Source organism: Aphelocoma coerulescens (genome assembly GCF_041296385.1).
Source record: "Aphelocoma coerulescens isolate FSJ_1873_10779 chromosome Z unlocalized genomic scaffold, UR_Acoe_1.0 ChrZ, whole genome shotgun sequence".
In the NCBI taxonomy this organism is placed as follows: domain Eukaryota; kingdom Metazoa; phylum Chordata; class Aves; order Passeriformes; family Corvidae; genus Aphelocoma; species Aphelocoma coerulescens.
The window spans coordinates 2,016,537-2,037,125 of record NW_027184085.1 but is presented as its reverse complement, the minus strand read 5'-3'; the positions used below and the strand labels follow the sequence as shown (position 1 = coordinate 2,037,125).

At 47.4% G+C, this 20,589-nt stretch overlaps 1 protein-coding gene across 6 annotated transcripts in view; it reads right to left on the bottom strand.

The window, feature by feature from the left end:
• Positions 1-412: 412 nt before the first annotated feature.
• The window catches only part of SMAD7 (SMAD family member 7), a 36,994-nt gene continuing 16,817 nt past the window's right edge, over positions 413-20,589 (bottom strand). For all 6 annotated transcript variants that reach the window (XM_069001211.1, XM_069001216.1, XM_069001215.1 and 3 more), the window contains one exon: positions 413-2,287. In XM_069001211.1, the coding sequence (XP_068857312.1) occupies positions 1,749-2,287 (539 nt within the window). In that variant the 3' untranslated portion in view covers positions 413-1,748. The remainder of the gene's footprint in view (positions 2,288-20,589) is intronic.

Here is a 20,589-nt window from a genome sequence, read left to right as displayed (position 1 = left end):
GGCACAGACCACCTGTGTCCCAGCACAAAGCACAAGCTTGGCCCAGTATTTCTGAGACAGGGACAGGGTCAAACAGGAGCTGTGTCCCCAGCACTGGGGTTCTTTCAGGCTGAAGTTAAGAGAAATAGGAACAACAAAAACAACCCCAGCAGATTTTGTGCAGCCAGTCCCTCCAGCCTTGGGCTGGCGGGGTGCATCCAAACTGGGGACCCGAAAGCCGTGTGCACCGAACCAGGCCAACAGAGCCCAAGGCTCAGGATGATACCACCCAGGTGTTACCCACCCCAGAGAGGCCCCACACAAAACTGGGGGGGTGCTCCCACCACTGACCCCACACAGCACTCACTCAGAGCAGCATCTCTCCAGTCCACCTCGTCCACACCACAAAAAAAGCCACTTGGCACAGTTTGGGATCAAGTGTACATTTTTATTTTTTAATGGAACATAGACTCCTTTAGAAAAAGAAACATTCAGCTGGATGATAACACCCATAGAAAAAACACCAATCTTGTGTTCTCTTTTTTTTTTTTTTTTTAATTTGGCATTTGTTATCTGCATTTATATTAAAGCAAAGTGCATCTTTCTTACTTTTTTTCTTGTTTATACACATTGCACAATACATAAATAATGATGCTTATAAAACGTCTTTATATTTACAAGTAATAATATATTTATATATAACATAAAATACATTTTTTTCTTTAATAAATCTCAGGGTTTTTTAAGGAGTCCTTTCTTTTTTGTGGGTGTTTTTCCAAAGCACTACAATGCTAAAGTTCCAAGAAGAATGCTCTCTTGTTCAATTAAACCTTTATATTTAGAAAAATAGCTTATGTTAAGGTCTAAACATGCTCATTGAGCTAAGAACAGTGTAAAAGTATCATACTCGTGTATGAATTCAAGAAGAAATGAAAGCACAACTGCATTTCCAGATAAGATGGTACCTGGATAACCTGATCTAAGCAGGTTACAACACACCAACTATTGTGAACACTTTTTCTCTTGTTTTCCCCACTTGTTTTTCTTTAGTTTCGTTTTTATTTATTTTTAGGTTTAGAATTCTGTCACTTCAAATCTCAGCTCAAATGATCAAGCACGGGCCATGCCCGAAGTCCCTCCACTGTTGTTTTCTCCCCTTACATCAATCCACGATCATAAAAAACATAGAAAAAGCAGTGGAACAATGAACACAGTGACAAGACATGAACCCAGCAACAAGAGAAACACAAAAGGTCAGTAAAAGACCTGTCTGGGAAGGTTTTGCACCATCCTTCGGCGGCAACGCGGGGTTAGCACTGCTGGGGAAGGGGTCTTGGTGTCACCGTCACTGGGAAGGTGGTGCGTACAAAAATACAGTCACCTTGTTATGTTGTCCAAGAAAAGGAGCTGTAACATAGAGCTAGTGGCTTTCAAATCCATCGATCCCCATTGGATAATCCTTTTGAGAGGCGTGAAGTTATTATCTCATGTGATCTATCCCCACTGCACCCTTCTCTCGCCCTTGTGAGAGTTATTGGTCATTCACACTTTTAAAAAATAGATATATTTATCAAAATACCCCAAAGGCAAAAACAACAAAAAAACAAACAAAAAAAAAATCTTTCGTAAGCTATTTCTCAAAACGAGGAAGGGTGAACAAACGAAACAAAACAAAAAAAAAAACAAAAAGTCTGCATGAAAAGCAAGCACTCAGAAGGAAGTAATAGCAGCAAAGTAGTATAGATGTCATGAGTTCACTCTGTCTTGAGTCACCGGTTGTTGAAAATAACCTCCAACCAGCAGGGGCAACTGCTGATGAACTGTCTCGTGTAGCACTGGCCCCAGCCTTTCACAAAGCTGATCTGCACGGTAAATCCAGTCCATGGCTGCTGCGTGAACTCGTGGTCGTTGGGTCTCTGCAAGGTGTATGCCTTCTCGTAGTCAAAAGCCTTGATGGAAAACCCTGGGAACACTTTGTGAACCTGCAACGTCCTGGAGTCGGGGTTGTCCAGTGTGGCCGACTTGATGAAGATGGGATAACTGCTGCGGTTGTACACCCACACGCCGTCCACTTCCTTGGTGAGCTGGATGCCGTAGCCGATCTTGCTGCGGACCTTCTGCACCAGCTGGCTTTTGTTGTCTGAGTTGAGCTGTCCGAGGCAGAAACCATTCCCCTGAGGTAGATCATAGAAGATATCCAGGGAGGGCTCTTGGACAGAGTACAGCCGACCCACACGTGTCTTCTCTTCCCAGTATGCCACCACACACCAGTGTGACCTATCCCCTGGCTCCTGAAGAACTTGAGAATCTGCAGAACAGGAAAAAAAAAAAGGAGAGATTTAGCATCAAGGGAATTTATACAAACCAAAAGCAATGCAGAACAGGCAGGACCTTGCTTGCCCGTGCCTTCACAATCTTGTCCACACGTACATCAATGTCCACAGTGCACCGTTTCCAAAAGAGCGTTTCCAGGTTTGCAGCACTCGTGCTGTCCCAGTGCCTAGTTCTAGTTGGATTTATGGGTCCTGAATCACCAGGTCCACCTTCAAAAGTGGCTCCAGGCACAACAGCAGCCCCAATGGCACAGTCACCCTCACCCACACCAGGACCACCTCCAGTGCCAACAGGAGAGGTGAGATGCTCGTGCAACCAAACACCCAAACCCCCTTATTTTCACCCAACAAATAATGGATTAATTTCCATGCATAACAATCTACTGTGCACAGACACTGAAAAAAATGAGGTGATGCTAAGAAAACCACATTGAAAGTCACCCCGTGGGACCAGAGGGGACAAGAACTTGACTGCTCTGGTTCATGGGGCTTTTCCCTGCCTGCAGGGCCAGAGTGATGGATGTTATGGGGACATCAGATGACACCCTAACCCATGGGAAGCTCTAAGAGATAGAGGGAACCAAAAATCTCACACGTGTTAACAAAAACAGTCTAAAAACTTGCAAAAAAACATAGAAATTCATTGCTGTAGCCCTTCTCTCAACTCCCTTTCCCATAGTTACCCCATGCAGTGTGGCTATGATGTAGGAGGAAAAAGCAAGACAGGAGGAGGGAAAAAATGTGAGAAAACCCCTTTTCCTGACGGAGGATCCCAAGCAGCCTGGCGCTGCTCAGCGGGTAATTCCTTCCAGCCTCAGTAGGCATGTTAAGACCTGGGAACTATTCATCTCTATAATAGTATTAAAAAAAAAAAAATCGAGCTGGGAATGCAAGTTAGTGAGCACTACCAAAATAATCCCCTGAACTATGGGAGAAACTCCTGGAGCCGGGATGGTGGGTGACCCAGCAACTCAAAGCTCTTCCTGCAGCCCTCCCCCTAAACCCGCCCTCCTCAGGGCAACTTGCTGGCTGCCTGCTCTCTCTATTTTTTGCTATTAATAAGCCCATTTTCCCAGTGCAGGCATTTTCCTCCCATCTCGTTCAAGCCCTGCACTGTGCTTTTAAGAGAGGAGGGAAAAAAAAAAAAAAGAAAAAAAAAAAAGCGCCCAGCCACACACTTTTAATTTCCTCATTTCTATGCCAGCGAGGAAAATACTTCTCCAGTTGCTGGAGGCAGCTACTAAAAATGGGCCTGACTGTGTATGCCTCAAAACAGGGACCCTCATTCCCAGGTTAAACCAGGGATGGGGGTTATGGTCATGCTGGGGTAGTCCCTGGCATAGCATCTGTCAAGGTGCACCCCAGTTTGTCCTTCCACCTCCCTTTTTTGGTGCCTCACAAGACTTTGCTGTGGGTAACTTTATGCGTTGCTGAAACCTGGGACTGAGGAGGGGCAGGGTGGGCAGTTTGGGTTACCTCCCCACAAACCCAAATGGGGTGCCCTCCACGCAAAAGTGCATCCAGAGGGGCAAGAAACACCCCCAGGGTGGAGCTTCCACCACCTGCCTGGGGGACAGAGGAGTATGGGAGGGATGCTTCTGGATCCAGAGGAAGGATGCTCCTGCATCCAAAGGGGGAACTCTGTTGGCCACCCACCACCTCCCTCCTTACTGTTGGCCTGCTGATGACATTCAGAGCATTTTGGGTTTTGCTTTAAAGCAGCTGAGGGAATTTTGGAGCCATTGGACCCCTGCTGAAATTCCCATAGGTTTTTATCAATTTGAACATAAAAGCATCCCTTTCAGGAGGTGGCAGGGGGAAGAAGAGGACTTTTTCACCTGGTATTTGTGCTTGCATTAGTGAAGACCATGTAACAGCTAGCTCACTGCTGCTTACAGAGAGCTATTTAATTGCTAAAACATTTAAGGAAACAAAAAAAACCCAAACCTACCAATAATAAAAAAAAGAAAAAAAAAAAAGAAAAAATAGAAAACTGCCTTGGCGATGAATGAACAGACCTTTATGGAGGGCTGGAAGTTCATGAATGAATCCCACTAGCTTTTTGAATGACATGGGGTGACCAGACCTCAAGGACGAATCTTAGGTAATCCGGGATGTTTGGGTTTTTTTTAAGGAGCTGATGCCAGCACACAGTATAAATATGCCAGAGCCTCTTCCGTTTGCGGGCTTCGGCTGTTGACTGCATGTCTAGTCAAAAAGCCATGAGAATACAAGGGCAAGCTCAGATAAACAGGTTCAGGCCTCCCTGCCAGCCACCACCAAAGCCTCTTTTTGCTGCTTTTGGGACCCCGGCAGAGCCCCCTTGCTCCCACCCGCCCCCCTGGTTCTGGCATCTGCCAGGAAAAGGGGTGGGAAAAGCCAGTGGCATCACTCAGGCAGGAGAGGAGGTGGCAGGAGAGAAGGAAAATGTGACTCAAGAGACGCTTCCTACAGTGACAGACTTCTTTTTTTTTTCCCCCAAAAGGCTTTTTTTGGTGGCAATAATCACGGATCTGTGCAAATGAAGCAAACAGAAGTATTATGCTCAAAAACACCCTGCTGGGTTCACCCTGTGCAACCTGGGGTCATGGCAGGCACCCACCATCCAGCTCCCATCTCCGCCTGCGGCAAACTCACACAAAAACCCAGATCCCAGGAAGATTCACAGCCACATCCTCCTCAACACATCCTCGTGTGCGACAGCCCATAGACAGCTGCAAACCCTTTGGGATCCCTGTTTTGAGTTAAAAGCATCGTTTTTACGAGCTCCTCGGAGCAAACACGTCCCTTTCTAAATGCCTGGAAAACTCCCAGCAAACTGGGAGCGTTCCCATATCCCAGCAAACAATGATAATATTTAATGCTATAAACATCCGCGCTATTATTTCGTTATTAAGGATCCCTCCATTTGCTGCTATCACTGGGTTATTAGGATTTTCCATGGTTTCCATTACAGCCTGCCTTGAGGCTCTGACAGCCTCCCCCTGGTGCCTTGTGCAAGCTCATTGTGAAGAAATAATAGTATAGAAATAACTGAAAATAAAGTGAGTTTACCCTCAGGAATTTAGGGAATTAGTTGTATTGATCACTCATAGTCAGGTCTAGAGATTCACACTAGCTCCTCATAGAGGGGAGAAATCAAGGCAGTACCCCAAAGCCCCTGGGGTAACATGTTTTGTAATTTTGGTGCAGATGGTTCATCAGCAGTGATGCCCCAGCACAACCACATTACACAATATCCCATTCCCACTGGAAAACTCCTTTTTTTGCCACATTTTTTACACCTTCCTGGATTTTCCTGAGGGGCCCCAATTTTGCCAGTGCATCCATTGTCCTCCATAGAAGCATCATCCCACCTAATTCCCAACACATCAATCAGCACAAGAGGCTGTGAGGTTCTCCACCACTTGCCTTGACCCTCACAAACTTCAAGTCCTGCCTGAAATTGCTCAATAAAAGACCACAGTCAGGATTTCTGCACACTGGGGGTGCACATGCTGTCTGTGGGCTCAGAGCATGATCCTGCTCCTTCTGAAAATGCTTCATCCATACAGAAATCCTGGGCCAACAAAGTAATAACCCCAAAAAATTGACAGCTGCAGAAACCAAAGAGGTCAAGAGATAGCAGAGGGTACGGGCCATTCACACCACAGAAACACCCAAATTTATCAAGTCCCACACTTGGTTTTTCCAAGCTATGGCAGAAGGACTCATATCTCCCATTGCTTGGCGGGGTATTTCTGGTGTGGCTTTTCTCCTCATCACATGGTGAGTTTTAAGTTGATGAAAGCATGTCATCCATACTTTTTCTTTCCAAGCTCCGGCAGTTTTATTAGGAATTTGGGAAGAAAATGTTCTTTTTTTTTTTTTTTAATTCACAAAGAAGCAAAGCATTTTAGCAAAATTGAATTTAGAAAGCAATAATAATAAACTAAAACAACATAGCTCCTGTCCTGGGGTTATTTTAGATCTCTGTTGTCCTTCAGATCTCAGCCCTGTCCCAGTGCCAGGTTCATGAATGTAGAGGGGAGCTAGGCTGGGGATCTTTCAGTTTTGTTCTGGTTTTTTTTTAGCTAAAGGTTTTCCTGTAGTCAACCAGCCTTGAAAGAAAAGAGCAAGTTTAGCACACATTGAGTTATCTGACCTGCCAGGACTGCTCCCAGCTGACCACGTCAAGGGCTGTCAAAATTATCAGCAGTATCTGTGGTAACAACTCACTGCTGAAAATGGGAATAAAATAGCCTTCCTGATGAGGATTTTAAATGCATGTAATTGGATCTTTCATCAATGACATCAGGATTAGAGGCAAATTAAACTATCCAACACTAGAAGTGTTCCGAACGATATATGTACACTTTTTCTAATATATGTGCATATACATTTATTTTTCAAAAGAGCAGTTTTATCCTGGGCATCTTCTCATGACCTTCCTAAACTTCTCACCATCTCACCCCCTCCTCTCCCTCATTCCTGGGTCTAGATTTCCCAACAAACATCAACCCTGGCACAATACTCACTATATGAACATCTACCCTGAACTACTAACAAAAGTCTTCTAATTTTAAAAAAAAATCACAGGATGGTTTGGGTTGGGAGGGACTTTAAAGACCCTCTTGTTCCACCCCCTGCCATGGGCAGGGACACTTTCCACTATCCCAGAGTGCTCCAAGCCCTGTCCAGCCTGGCCTTGGACACTGCCAGGGATCCAGGGGCAGCCACAGCTGCTCTGGGCACCCTGTGCCAGGGCCTCCCCACCCTCACAGACAGCAATTCCTTCCCAATATCCCATCTGTCCCTGCCCTCTGGCACTGGGAAGCCATTCCCTGTGTCCTGTCCCTCCATGCCTTGTCCCAAGTCCCTCTGCAGCTCTTCTGGAGCCCCTTTAGGCCCTGCCAGGGGCTCTCAGCTCTCCCTGGAGCCTTCTCTTGTGCAGCTGAGCACCCCCAGCTGTCCCAGGCTGGCTGCAGAGCAGAGGGGCTCCAGCCCTGGAGCATCTCGGTAGCCTCTCCTGGATTCACTCCAGCAGCTCCACATCCTTGTGCTGTTGGGGGACTCAAAAACCTCTAGAGAAACCTGCCTGGCTTTCTAGAAGACAGCTTTCTGCTGGAAAATAAGTGCCATGGGCACTGCCAAGGAGCAGATGAACCCATACAGTCCTTCCTCGTTTATCCATCAGCACACACAGAGGGCATTTGTGCTTAAAAAAAAAAATTGGCTGGACTGGTGTCAGCACAATGTGTCTGGCTGGGGCCAGGGCTGAGACCAAGCTCAGCACATCTCACGCCCGATAATCTCTCTTGGCTGACCTTAAGTGGCATTTGTGTGTCCAGGACAGTGCCATGACCCTCATCTTCTCCTCCTCTTTGAGATGCAAGAGATGGAGACACAAAACCCAGAGGTTTTCATGGGGTTTTGAATGCTCTTCTGGAGGGTCCTCAGGACTACTCCAGTTGCAGTTTTGCCCCTCCTGTTATTGGCAAGTGCTGATTTTGTAGGATCTCAGGAAAAACATCCCCCTGGCCCCTTGCTTCAGAAGTGAAAGGCATTACATCAAGGTGAGGAGAACACAGAGCACTGTGTCCTCATCAAAAGAAAGAAAAATAGGCACCCAAAATGGAAATCCTACTTCCTTTCTAGTCTCTTAGGTGACTTACAGGATGGAAGAACAGAACAAAACAAAAAAAAACCAAAAAACCAAAAAGATAAACAAACAAACAAAAAATCGAAACAAAGAAAAATAACTAAAAGCTACATTTCCAGGTACATTCAGTAGAAGCAAAGGGAAAAAAAAGGCCAAATAAAGGATAAATCCACATTAAAGGATATATCCTGCTGCAGAAAAGGGGCTTTGTGCCTTTAACAAAGTTTGTGGGCAGCCTGGAGGGTCCACCCATAGCAGTGTTTGCCCCAGACCTTTGTACCTCCCAGCATACCAGAGCTAGACTGCTTCACCTTCCTCAGGAGCCCCTGCTCTTGATGGCTGGGATGGTTTCTGAAAGCCTAACTTCGACGACGGTCCTGTGTAAAGCTCCTGTTGTTTGCAGAGGAAATAAACCCTCACCTACTGCAGGGATGCCACCACCCAGGGGGCCCGGGGGGTCACTCCACCTCCCCAGCACCAGAGCCCCCAAGAGCTGAGACAGTCTGTCACGTCAACACCTACTTAGGGAGCCTTTAATCTGTGGATTATTGACATGATAGACCATAACATCTCTTTAGGAGCCACTACAGCCCATCGTGTCAGTAGGTATTTAATGCAGTCCTTAATCCGCGGATTGACAGGCTAGACCATAAATTTGTGTCTATGTCTAATTAGACGGCTCTTATTACTCAGCATATACAGTAGTCATGCAGGCTAAAGAGCCTTAAGATTACTTTTTTAATTTATTAGCAAGTTGTCCAATCAATCACTCAAATGGTTCCTTGTTCCTTGCAAAATCAGTCAACCTTGCATGAAAATAAATGTTAAGTTTCACCGCAAGATTTCAATTTGCTGATGTTTACTAAGATTGAGTCTGATGAGGTCAAGCAGGATAAAATATGGCAGAAGCCATCAGGGAAGGAGTCTCGTATTTCCCCATTTTTCTAGGGCTTTGGTTCAGGTTTGTATTAACAGTGACCTGAAATTTTGGGAGGGCTTTGCTTGGTCCCCAGGTGACCCAACAAAAAACTGCCATCATCTTCCCCACATCTGGGAATCCCCCTTGTGAAATCAGGACAAAAAATGAGGTCAGGTGAGATGGTGGGTAGAGATGATTCAGCCCTGAGGACATCCCCTCAGGTTCCCATCCCAGCTTGGTGGTGCCCTGAGTCAGCCTTCCCCCAGCCTAGAACCAAGCCCTGACCTTTTTGAGGGTTAATTCAGCAAGAACATAAAAGTGAGAAAGAAAGGAGCCCTACAAGCGTGTTGTTGCAGACCTTCAGAGACTCAAAAGCAAACACCACTATGGCAGATGCCAAGGCTGGACCAGGAGTGATGTCCAAAAATATTAAAAAATATACTAAAAAAGATAGGGTGATCCATGTCCCCTACATTGCAGGACGGCAAAGAAAGAACCCAAGTGAAACTGCCGAGTTCATGGAGTCCACCAAACCAGAAATTTGATTCATAAACATCCTATTAGTCACTGCTACTGTCTAATTACGGTGATTAATCAATTACCACGGCTAAAAACGACTCTAGAAGAGAAGAACCCTTTTCTTGTGACCATTCTCTTTAAAAGCCAAGCAAGGCTGGAGCTACAAGGCGGTGGGGTGGGGGGGAAAATATGCAAGCACACACCAAAAATGCCTGTCTGCCTGTCTCCAGTGGTTAGAGGAGCCAGCTGACTCCAGTTTCCTCCGTACCAGGCTTCAGGCCTCATCAGCCATGCAAATTATAGAGTACCGTGCTGTCTGAAGGCCGAATTTCGACTCAGCTCAGAGAAAAGCCTTAGAGGAAGGGTGGGGATGAAGAAGCCAGCCAAATCCATTCATAATATTTACAGTAAATGGGCCTCTTTGCTGTTGTTTAGTATACAGTCAGCCTAATTATTTTTGAAGTTTTAATTTAAAGAACCTTCTTTATCTGCCTCTCCTTCTGCACCCCTCAAAGGTGTGGGAAAACTTTTCCCTTGTTTCAAAAAAGCAGTAGGACGGGAATCCCTTCCCCAAGCTCCAACTCGACAGTTGGGTGGGACAAAGGGATGCTGCAAGAGGTGAGACCCTTCCAGAGCAGCCCTGCCAAAATCCATGGGGGTTTTAAGATTCCCAGGCCATCCAAAGAGGCACAAGGGCATGCAGATCCGTGTGGAAACACCCCAGAAATCCTATTTTTGCTTCATGTGTCCCCATTGCTGTTCTATGCTGGTGGGGACTTGCTGTCTCAGGAGGTGGTGCAGGTGCTACACTGCCCCATGCACTACCCAACCTTCTCCCTTTCCTTGAGGGCAACATGGAATAATCTCACTTTTGTAACAAATCAGCCAACAGACTTATCTGGAAAACACAGCCAGCACTCATGAGATGCTGCCCTGGGAGCCGCAAGTGACTCAGGGCTGGTAGCAGCCCCAGCTCCCAGAGAGGAGCAACCACCTCCATGCCTCAGTCTCAGCAGCTACCAGGACACACCTCTTCCCCACCCATACCCAACCCAGATCTCAACCAGAAACCTTCTGAGAAAGAGAAACCAGCACACAAAGGGCTCCTGGCTTACTGCAATGCAAATCAGACATGAGGATGAGCTTGCCAAGAATCTCTCTCCCGGCTTGGGCTGCGCTGGAGGCTCCTGTGGCAGCATCCTGCCCATCACCTTTCTGGGATAAATCACGCCGCAGATACCAAAGCCACCAGAGGCCACAGGGCCGTGCCAGCCACGGGGTCACAGCCCCCCACAATGCAGTCAGCCAGCTGGGGCTTAGAGGATGACCTTAAAAAGCTTTTGCAATGAAACATAAATCTTCAGTGTTGCAGGGAAGGTCCCTCAGTGCCCAGGGGGTGCCCTGGGAAGAACTGGGATACAGCCCCCAGGGAAGCCTCGGCTCTCCACTAGCAACATGTAGCTATGTGGGTTACATGTTAAAAACCTTGTTAAGACCTTAATAAAACCTGAAGTAGAGCGGTCTAGGATTTCCAAATGGATACCTAATACACAGATGTGTGTTAGGATCTTTCCCCCGCCCCCAACTGCATTACATACACACGCACACGCACACATACAGAACACAGCATCGCTGCTGTTCTCATTCCAATAGTGAAAAAAAACCTCTCCCTGCAGCACACTGACCTGGAATTCTCCCCTAAAGACTGAAAACAGACGTAAATATATATTTCTCCACACACCAAAAAAATAAAAATGCCCACTTCCCCCAGCAACTTTTCCCAGAGCAGCATCTCCCTCGCAGGGATGTAAACCCATGGAAAAAGTAGAGTAGGAACAAAAGTCCTTTTCACGTTCATCGTGCCCCACTCCGTAACAATTATGAAAACTGTTTAGCTGGGCTGGCATTTGGAGCATTTACTGCATTCCTGCCAATAAATTCCAGTCCCGGATCCGATGGAAAAGGCTCCCTCCCTCCCCTTTCCCCTCCCTCCCTTGCCTTCATTCCTCCTGGCTTTCTTTACAACCTAATACCCTGTCAACGCGGGGCCAGGGCCTACTTAGGGGGAAAAAAAAACACCCAGCGCCAGACTGGAGACAGCAGGCAGACTGAAAAAGTTAATCATTACTTCTGTCTGCCTTCATAATCTAATCACGCCTATTCCTAAGAGCAGGCAGCAGAGCACGCTGGCGTACGGGCACGGTCACCGCCCAGGGATGGACGGATGGACACACGGACAGCACCAGCCCCAGCCCGGGTAGGGGGCAATCAAGGGATGGACAGACAGGACGGATGGCGTTGGAAAGGAGTTCACAAGCCTGGCCATGCACACACACCCCTCCCCTCGCCTCTCACTTTGCTCTGGATTAATAACACGTAGCAATTATAGAGAATATTATATTCATTAAGTAATTAACCCTCCCGGCGCTCCGGCGGAGCTGGCACCCCCTTCTCGCAGACAGAGGCCAGCAGAGGTTTGCCCCGGGCTACAAAACGGGGCAGGTCGGCAGCACCCGGGTTAAAAAAAAAAAAACCAAAGTTCCTCGTGGCTCATCTCATCCCACTGCTGGTGGCAACAGCAGAGCCATGTCCCAGGTGGAGACCTGCCATGACTGGGGTGGCATCACCCACACCCAGCAGGATCCTCCCCTGGGGACAAAACTCAGGAGATTTGGGCTGTCACCAAGAGGCAGCAGCATCATCCCATGGACACAAAACTCAGGGGATCTGGGGTGTTACCAACACCCAGCAGCATCCTCCCATGGGGATGAAACCCAAGGGATCTAGGCATCACTAAGACCCAGGCGCATCCTCACACAGGGATAATGCCCAGGGAATCTGGGGCTTGGCAAGCCCAGCATCACACCAGCTTCTCCAGAAAATAACTGCAGTGCAACTCTCAGGTGAGCCAAGGCTTCATGCTCTTGACACCCAGGATACATTTTCCATGCTTGGCTGTGACAAAGAACAGGAAAACTACAGGCCTCTGCCTATGATTTATGGGTTTGTTCCTTATCATGAGCTAAAAAGTCTCAGACTGGCTTCCAAAGAAAATGAATTCATCAGTTCAAATGCAGTGATGTAACTTCAGGCTCCCAGCTCCTTTTCCAAATAAAACTCCTGTTACTTGATTCCTGCTCGAAGAATGATTTTATGGAGTTATTGACTCCGTCCGCTCTGCCTGGGAAGGTGCTGCCAGAGCCCAGCCACAGGGTCACTGACGGCATCCCGCGTGGGCGAGCAGGACCTCATCTCGTGGCTTAGTTTCTTGACTATTTTGCCATTTTCCCTGCTTTCCTACTCAAAATCTCACCTTGCACACCAATGTGCAAACAGACACTCAACTGCACTGGTATGATTTTGCATCACCCACCATGGTGGGGGCTCCTCCTCAGCAATGATGCCTGGTAATTTTCATCACCCATACATTCAACCCATAGCCTTCCATCACCAAAAATCACTGGCTCCACAGCCAACTTCACCACTTGCAAAAGTGACAGATGTCCGAACTTCCACCACCTTCCTAACAGCTGAGTTTCTCCACCACAAAGTCACCTCTTACTGATGCAGTTCTGGGTCTATGAACAAAACCTCTTCAACCTTTATAAATATTATATAGAATTCTATACAAATATGGAACTTATTCAATATACAATGAATATATTGAATGTATTCAACATATATATCTATAAAATGTATACACTGTATGTTGACTATATCCCAGATAATTCTATATATTATATATAGAATAAATTATCTCCATACATATTCAACCTATACATAGAGGTTGAATAGATTTTGCTTTATATTTTACCGTCTGCAGTCTCACTTATTACGTACACCTATAAGGCACATATTTGCAACTAGGGTTAAGAGTGCGAGCAGCTCTGAATTATTACTTAAAAGGCAAAATTTGCCTTTTCACATGCTCAGGGAAAAGCCAGGAAAGCCATGGGAGCCAGCCCCAAAGCTGGATCACCAAACCCCAGTGCCCCAACAGGGATCCCACTTGGTTGCTGAGGGAGGATGAGGAAGGACCACAGAGCCAGGAACAGCTCATCATACACAGAGGACCATCACCAAGGGCATCACCAGGACCTCCTGCCACCAGCCCACAGTGCTTCAGCACTGCCAGCACAACCCAACCAGGGAGGCTGAAGCCAGTAGGTTTTTCATGTAGTGAGGTTAAAAGGGTAGAGAAGGGCTGAGCCAGCTCTTACAGGGTGGTTTTTTTTTTTTTCTTTCCCCTTGCAAGTTAAAACCAAGATAATGACACTGGGTGGGGACCAATTTGAAGGGCTGAGCAGCCAAACCAAAATTAGTCTCCCGGCCAAGAGCTTCCTAGGCCTCACAGTTTGGGGAAGGAAGCTGAGAAAAAGCATGAAAATAAAAAAAAAAATTCCTCGGGAAGCTGGACCGTCGCACTCAAGCAAAGGTGACCCTGCTAGTCAAATATTTTTCACCATAATAAAAGTAAAATCAAGTACTGGAACAGCCTCCCTTGGAAAAGCAGGACCTATGAGATGGTGGTTTTTCTCCTTTTTTCTCCTTTTCTTTCTTTTCCCTCCCCTGGCACTTTCTTTCCTTTCACTAATAACTATGTTTTCTTGCATTTTTTTTCTTGGCTCTTTCCTCATAAAAGACTGATGTAATTTCCTGTCTTGTCCCAATGTTTCCTGTTAATTAACAGGGTGAAAGTTATCATCACGCATTTAAATGGAAACCCAAAAGAGGGGAGGGAAAAAAAAACGGGGGAAAAATAAAAAAGAAATTAGAAAGGAGAGAAAAGGGCTGTCTGTTAGCAAACACCACATCCCCAGCAGTACAAAACACCCTGGAAAAAGCTTTTTGGAACTGATGACTTGAGCCCATGGGCAAAGACCCCCCCAAGGGTGGCAGCAGGTCTGTGCACAGGGAATCCAAGCCCCCACCCTCCCCTGGATGGGGATGGAAAATCCCTGCAAAGCTTGCCCAGAAAAGCTCTTTTCTTGCATTAAGAAGGAAAAATGAAGGGAAACAATGAGATGGAAAACAGGAGGAAGAAAGAAAACAAGTAGAAGAAGTAAAAGAAGAAAAAGAAGGAAAAGAGGAAGATAAAAAAAGGACAAAAAGAAGGAGGAGAAAAAGGAGGAGAAAAAGAAGCGGAAGAAGGAGAAAAAGACAAAAAAGCAGAAGAAGGAAAACAGAAGAAAAAAAGAGGGAAAACAGGAAAAGAAAATGGAAGGAAAAAGACAAAAAAAAAAAAGAGAAATAAAATAAAGTAAAATAACTTGTAGAGAAAAAGGCAGACAGCAACACCCAAGATGTTGCTTTTATTAAGAGAAGTTGAAGAATAGAAAAAAAAAAAAAAAAAAGAAAAGCCAGGGGCTAATCCAAAGACAGCAGGCGGAAATCCTGTGAGCCGCTGAGCTCCTTCCCTTGCCCGCCCTCAGCCCCGTGCAGGATCAGGCTCCTCCATGCCCTCTGTTCCTCAACAGCAGCCGTGACGCAGCCGGTGCCCCTGCGGCACCACAGCCATGCCAGCGGCCCCGGCACGCTGACGGCGGGCGAAACAAAGCGATTTAGGCAAAAAGCGAGGGTGGTTAGAACAGAGACTGTGCCTCAGCAGTTAATAATATCCCAGTGCTGAAAATAAACTGGGAAGGAAGCTCCTTTGTGACAGTAGGCAGGCGGCCAGGCTGCGGCGTGGGTCATTCACGCCAGCGGGGGACGGCAGTGGGGCTGGCACCCACCCACCGCCCAGCCCATCACCCTGCTGGAGCACAGCTAGGGCTGGGGACAGGGTCCCTATACACAATTTCCTCCTGGGCACCCTAAAACGGGCTGCACCCCATTGTAAGCCAGCAGGGAGGTTTACGGTGTTGGCCACCGTGGCTGGAAACAGGCATCCCCCCATGCCCGTGGTGGGGAAGTGCATGTGGCTAATGTTACTGGTTCCTTTAGTGTAAGTGATACCCACTGGCAGACAGCAGGGATGGAAACGATGCAGCCTGCATCCCTGCCAGCCCAGGGCTGCTCCTCTACGAGTGTTTTTGTCCCATGGAGTTTTAAATGTCCCCAGTGATCAAGTTGCCGGCGCTCATCGGGACAGCTACTGCGAGCAGAGCACAGTTTGAACTGACACCCAACTTCCAAAATTCGCCTTTCTAGCCTCGTTCTTCCCTAAAAAGTGCCAGGCTGTGGGATTAAAACACAGGTGGACCCCATCATGGTCCCCATCACTGTTCCCACCATTATCCCCCTATGACAGACTTGCTGGTTCTAGAATCTCCTGCATTTTATCATCAGCTGTTCCAAAGGCACCATTCAGCTGGGAAAATCCACTGGCGTCTGGAAAAATGGGTTTAATGAAGCTGTACAGGTATAGATTGAAACTATCTAATGGGGGCAGCACCTCTGCTATCATTTCTTTTTTAAAACACATTGTAGAAGAGTATCTAGGAAAGGCTCAAGAGGCTCTAGAGCACTTAAAAGTAATTATTAAATGTATTCTATTTGCTTTGGAATGACTCTAATCGGTGAAACGCCTGGAGCTGGGAGGAGGATCCCGGCTGTGTCCCAGGGGGGTCCCCACAGGGTGAGAACCCCCTTAAAAAAAAAAAAGAAGTCCTCACGGGGCTTGGAGGAACCGGAGCGGGTGGCCAAGCCAAGAGCCCGGGGCCGGTGCCAAGCACCAGCTCCCTCCTCCCAGTCGGCCACGGTCAGATGATGTGCGAGGCGAGCCGGGAGGCTCCTAGTCTGGCAGGCAGCCTGCTCTGCTCCAGAGGCTCCAGTGCTGTCATCCTGGCGTTAACCCCTGATAACCTTGTCCTTTCCAGGACAGGACCGTGGTTTTTAGGTAAGCAAGGAGCAGGGGGTCATGTCTCCCAGCGAGGCTGGGAAGGAAAGGGTGCAGCGCCCTGCGATGCTCAAAGCAAATTAAAAAATATTAAAACGACGTAGGCTCAAAAATAAACCAAAAATAAGTGACTTAAAGAAAAAAAATTCCCAAGCAATTGTTTATCCCTGGGACAAATATACAATCCTAGTTCCACAGGAAGATGTCTCAATTTCAGATTATAATAGGATGCCAATTTGTAAATAAAGGCATTTCACAGGAGGTTATAAACTCCGTAGGGGAGGGAGGTGGAAGTAGGGGGAACGGGAAAACACAGGCAGGGCTCTGGCGGAGACACAGCACAGGATCCTGTTTACACGGGTGGGGGGAGAGCGGTGGGGAGCCGCTTCGGGGGGCAAATATCTCCGGATTTGGACAAGGTGCTTCTTCCCCGTCGAGCAGATACCAGCAGGGATCAGAGGCATAGTGAAACATTCCCGGCCTGTCCGCAATTTTGGAATGAAATGTCAATCAGCCAAGAGGTCCCTTAAACCAGACAAGGTCCCACAGCACAGAGAGCTGGAGTAGGGAATGATGCTAATATTTTTCCAGCCTGGGGAAATCTTTTCCCCGTGTTTTTGGTGTGGAGTTGGGAGGGAGAAACTGAGTCTGTGTCTGCTGCAGAAGAGCGTTGTGGGTTTCCCAGCCTCAAGGCTTGCAGAACTTTGATCCAGCACCCACCAAGTATCATCACTCAACATCCACTGGCTCTTGGAGACCCTGAGGTGCTTCCAGAGTTTGGGCAAATCAACAGGATTCGGCCAAAATCCGGAAAAACTCTCAGGTTTGGTATTATAGGAACAACCTCTATAAAAAAGGCAGTGGATGTGGCAAGGACACAAGCCAGCTCAGCTTGCTTTCCCTCTCCGAGGACAAGCTCTGGGCTTCTTGAGAGCTTTGCTTTGCCAGCAGATCCAGCACTATTCACCTGTCCTACTGGAGAACCACCTCCTCACCCACCATGGACACCACAACCTTCCACCAGCCGAGAGCCACCAGCCCCACACCACACACAGGTCAGGACAGAGATGTCCAGGGCTGGTGGATCATGTTCCATGGAGACCCAGCACCAACACCACCAAACACCACCAGCTCACTTCTACCCTTGGAGCACAGCTTCTCCACAGGTCATACAGGAATCTGGCTCCCACCAATCTGATGCCACCAGACCACGGGCCAGCCACCTCCAAGTTCTCCAAGCATGGCTTTGCTTGTTTGAAAGAAGTCATAACCAAACACATCGGCTGAGAACAAGTCAGCTCAAAATACAGGAAAACCACCCTCTGTCTCCTATTTACGGGAATTATTTTTATCTCCAATGTGATATTTTTGCTCTTTAACCACACTGAGGACAGAAAGGATCTGGCTACTAATACCTGAGCACAACCACGTCAGGGGGAGAAAACGTGAGCGAGGAGTCCTGACCCACCCACAGGCTGACCACTGATAAAAATAAAGATGATATAAGAAAATAAATAAAGGCCAGAATACAGAAGTGAGAGCCAGTGCCTTGGGGGAAGCAAGGGGTACATCAGCCAGAGAATGGGATGGCTGGGGGAGACAGAGCAGAGGTGGGATGAGAAGAGGACACCAGCATGGTGTGAAGGACTACCCAGGATTGCATTCCTGGGTCAGGAAGAACAGAAAGCAGAGGGAGGGAGGAAAAGAGCAGCTCAGATTCGTTATCACAAGGGGGAAACACTCCCCGTACATCCCCCCGGCCGCGCCACTCCCCCCGCCACACATCCTCCAGAGCCTCTGGTATCCATCAACACAACTGCCTGCAGCCCCAGCAAGAGACAGACCCCAGCAGTGGCTGATCTGAGACTCCTCCTCATCAAAGGCTCCTCATGGAGAGCTGCAAGGATGCTCGCTTTGAGTCCCTTCAAAGCTCTCCTTGCCACCATCCTCTCAACCCCTCCATGCATTCCCCTGCCAGAGTAGCCATGAACCCCAGGCTGGCCCCATTCCCAAATTCTCAGCGTTGAGAGTGATCTTCCTTGCCAAATCCTGCTTTTTGAGACATCAGAGCAGATCTACTGACCTTGATCTCTGCTAATACACCAGCATCCAGCAAAGGCTGCAGTGCTGCAGGAACCCACCACCACCAACAACCACCTGTGACGTCTTTTTCCTCACACACCCACTCCAGTTTCCAAACTACCAAAATAATTATGGGTTTTTTTCCTTTTCTGAAGCCATCCTTTCATCAAGGAGCCACAAATCCAACATGTACAGGTCTGGAGGAGATGAGGGATGCTGGATTCTCCACCCAGCATCACCCATCCCCATCTGCCTGAACACAGATAAGACCAAGCCAAAGCACTGGCCATGTACGCTGCCAATAGCTCATTAAAGCCCTCTTCAAACACACTCTTCTGCTAACTAAAATATGCAGGAGGGGGTAGGAAAAAAAGGAGGAGAAAATGAGCTTTGGAGGATTGCTCCAAAGTGCATTTATTTTCCTTTCTTGACTGGGTCTCTCCAGTTGGGAATTTTCAGCGCTGCACTTCTGCGCGCGGAAGGGAGATGCCAGTAAATCAGAGCAAATTCAAAACAAATGCTCTTTCATGTGGAGGCATTCGGCTTTGTTTCAGGGCTTGGGTAGCTAACCATATCCCTTCAAGAGTCAACTCTCCTATCAGCTCCTCATTAAACTAAATGGCTACAATTACATTTGGGGAGGAAAAAAGAGCGGTTAATGATCGTAAAAGGTTCTGTTTCCAGGCTTGGGGAGGGGGGGGGAACGTTTGATAAGGGCAACCAAGAAAAAAAAATCCAATCCAATGAAATAGTAACAATAGAATAAAGTAAGTTAAAAACCTATTTTCAGGTGGAAATGTGCTTTCATTTGGGGAAGAAGTTCAATTAAGGAGCTAGGGGTCCCCTTCCCACAGCCCTTTGGGAGGCACCAGGAACGAGCCATGTTATTTCCTGCAGCCCAAGCCCCCACCTCCCGCCTTCCCTTCGGGAGCAGAGCTGCCAGACGAGATGTTATCAATAGGCTGAACTTTACAGAAAGCCCCCTTTTAAAAGCGAGTACTTCCTCTGCTTATTTCATGTGGTATCCTGTGGAACCAAACTCTCTCCTCCCCTCTGCAACGGGTGTATTTCAGGAGGAAAAAGGAAAAAAAAAAAGAAAAAAAGATCTAACAACATTCCTATTGTGTTGTTTTGCTTCTTGTCTTTTTTCTTTCTACAGTGTCTTTTTTTAAATTCCCTGAAGCTATAGGCTCCAATAGTAAATGAAATAAAAAAACCCAAAGCTGCCTTAAGAAAAAAACCCCAAACAGCAACAAGTTTCCCTGTTCCCTCTCCCCCTTCATTTGATTAATTCTCATTAGGGCCTTTGAACAAACAATATGCTCCCCTCTCAAATAGCAGACAGGGTATATATTACACCCAAAGAAAAACAAACAAGGCTCACTTAAAGACATCACATCCACACCAAACGCAATTCCTGGAGAGAGGCAGGGGCAGATGCATGCGTGTGTGCAGCCGCCGCTGACCTAATTCTGAATGCCAGTTTCAAGGTGATGAATAAATCATAAATCAAGGAGACATCCCCACAAAGGCAAGCACCTTCAAACATCAGCCAGTACCTGCAGGTACATGGTTTCAGACACTTTAATCCTGGTAGAGACACTGAGGTGGCCAGTCTGGGGTGAGAGGTGAGGTGCTGGAGACATCACACCTTGGAAATGGGGTTGGGAGTTGGACTAGATGACCTTCAAAGGTCCTTTCCAACCCAAACCACTCTATGTCTCTGTGCAAACCCCTAGAGGGGTGGGGAAACCACCTTATGAGCCTCCATCCTGAAACAGGAGGCTGAGGGAGATGGCAAACAGGAAAACAGCGGAAATCATAAAATACCTCAGGTTGGAAGGAATACGAAAGGATCATCAACTCTCTCTGCTACATCCTCTATAAAAAAGCAGGCCACTTTTCCTCCCTGGGCACCATGAGCCTTGTGCAACAGATGTGGGATGCTGGTGACCTTACGAGGAGCCAAATCGGAGTAGGGCTCTCATCCCAGAGACCAGAGATGCCCCCACCAAGTCAAGGAGACCTTGACACCAAATCCTTCTTTAAGGTACGAGCACCTTAAGCACCTGCTCCCATAATCCATACATCCAAATGAATGGTCAACCAACATTGCTTTGCCTTCCCCTGCCTCAGCCCTTTTGCCTCTTCCTGCCTCAGCCCAAAAATGAATGGAGAATGAGGCCGGAATTTGAAGGAAATACAGGCTTTCAGGGATGGAGAACCTTGTCTGGGATTTCAACACATCATTTTGCACAAGAGGTACACAGCTGCTACT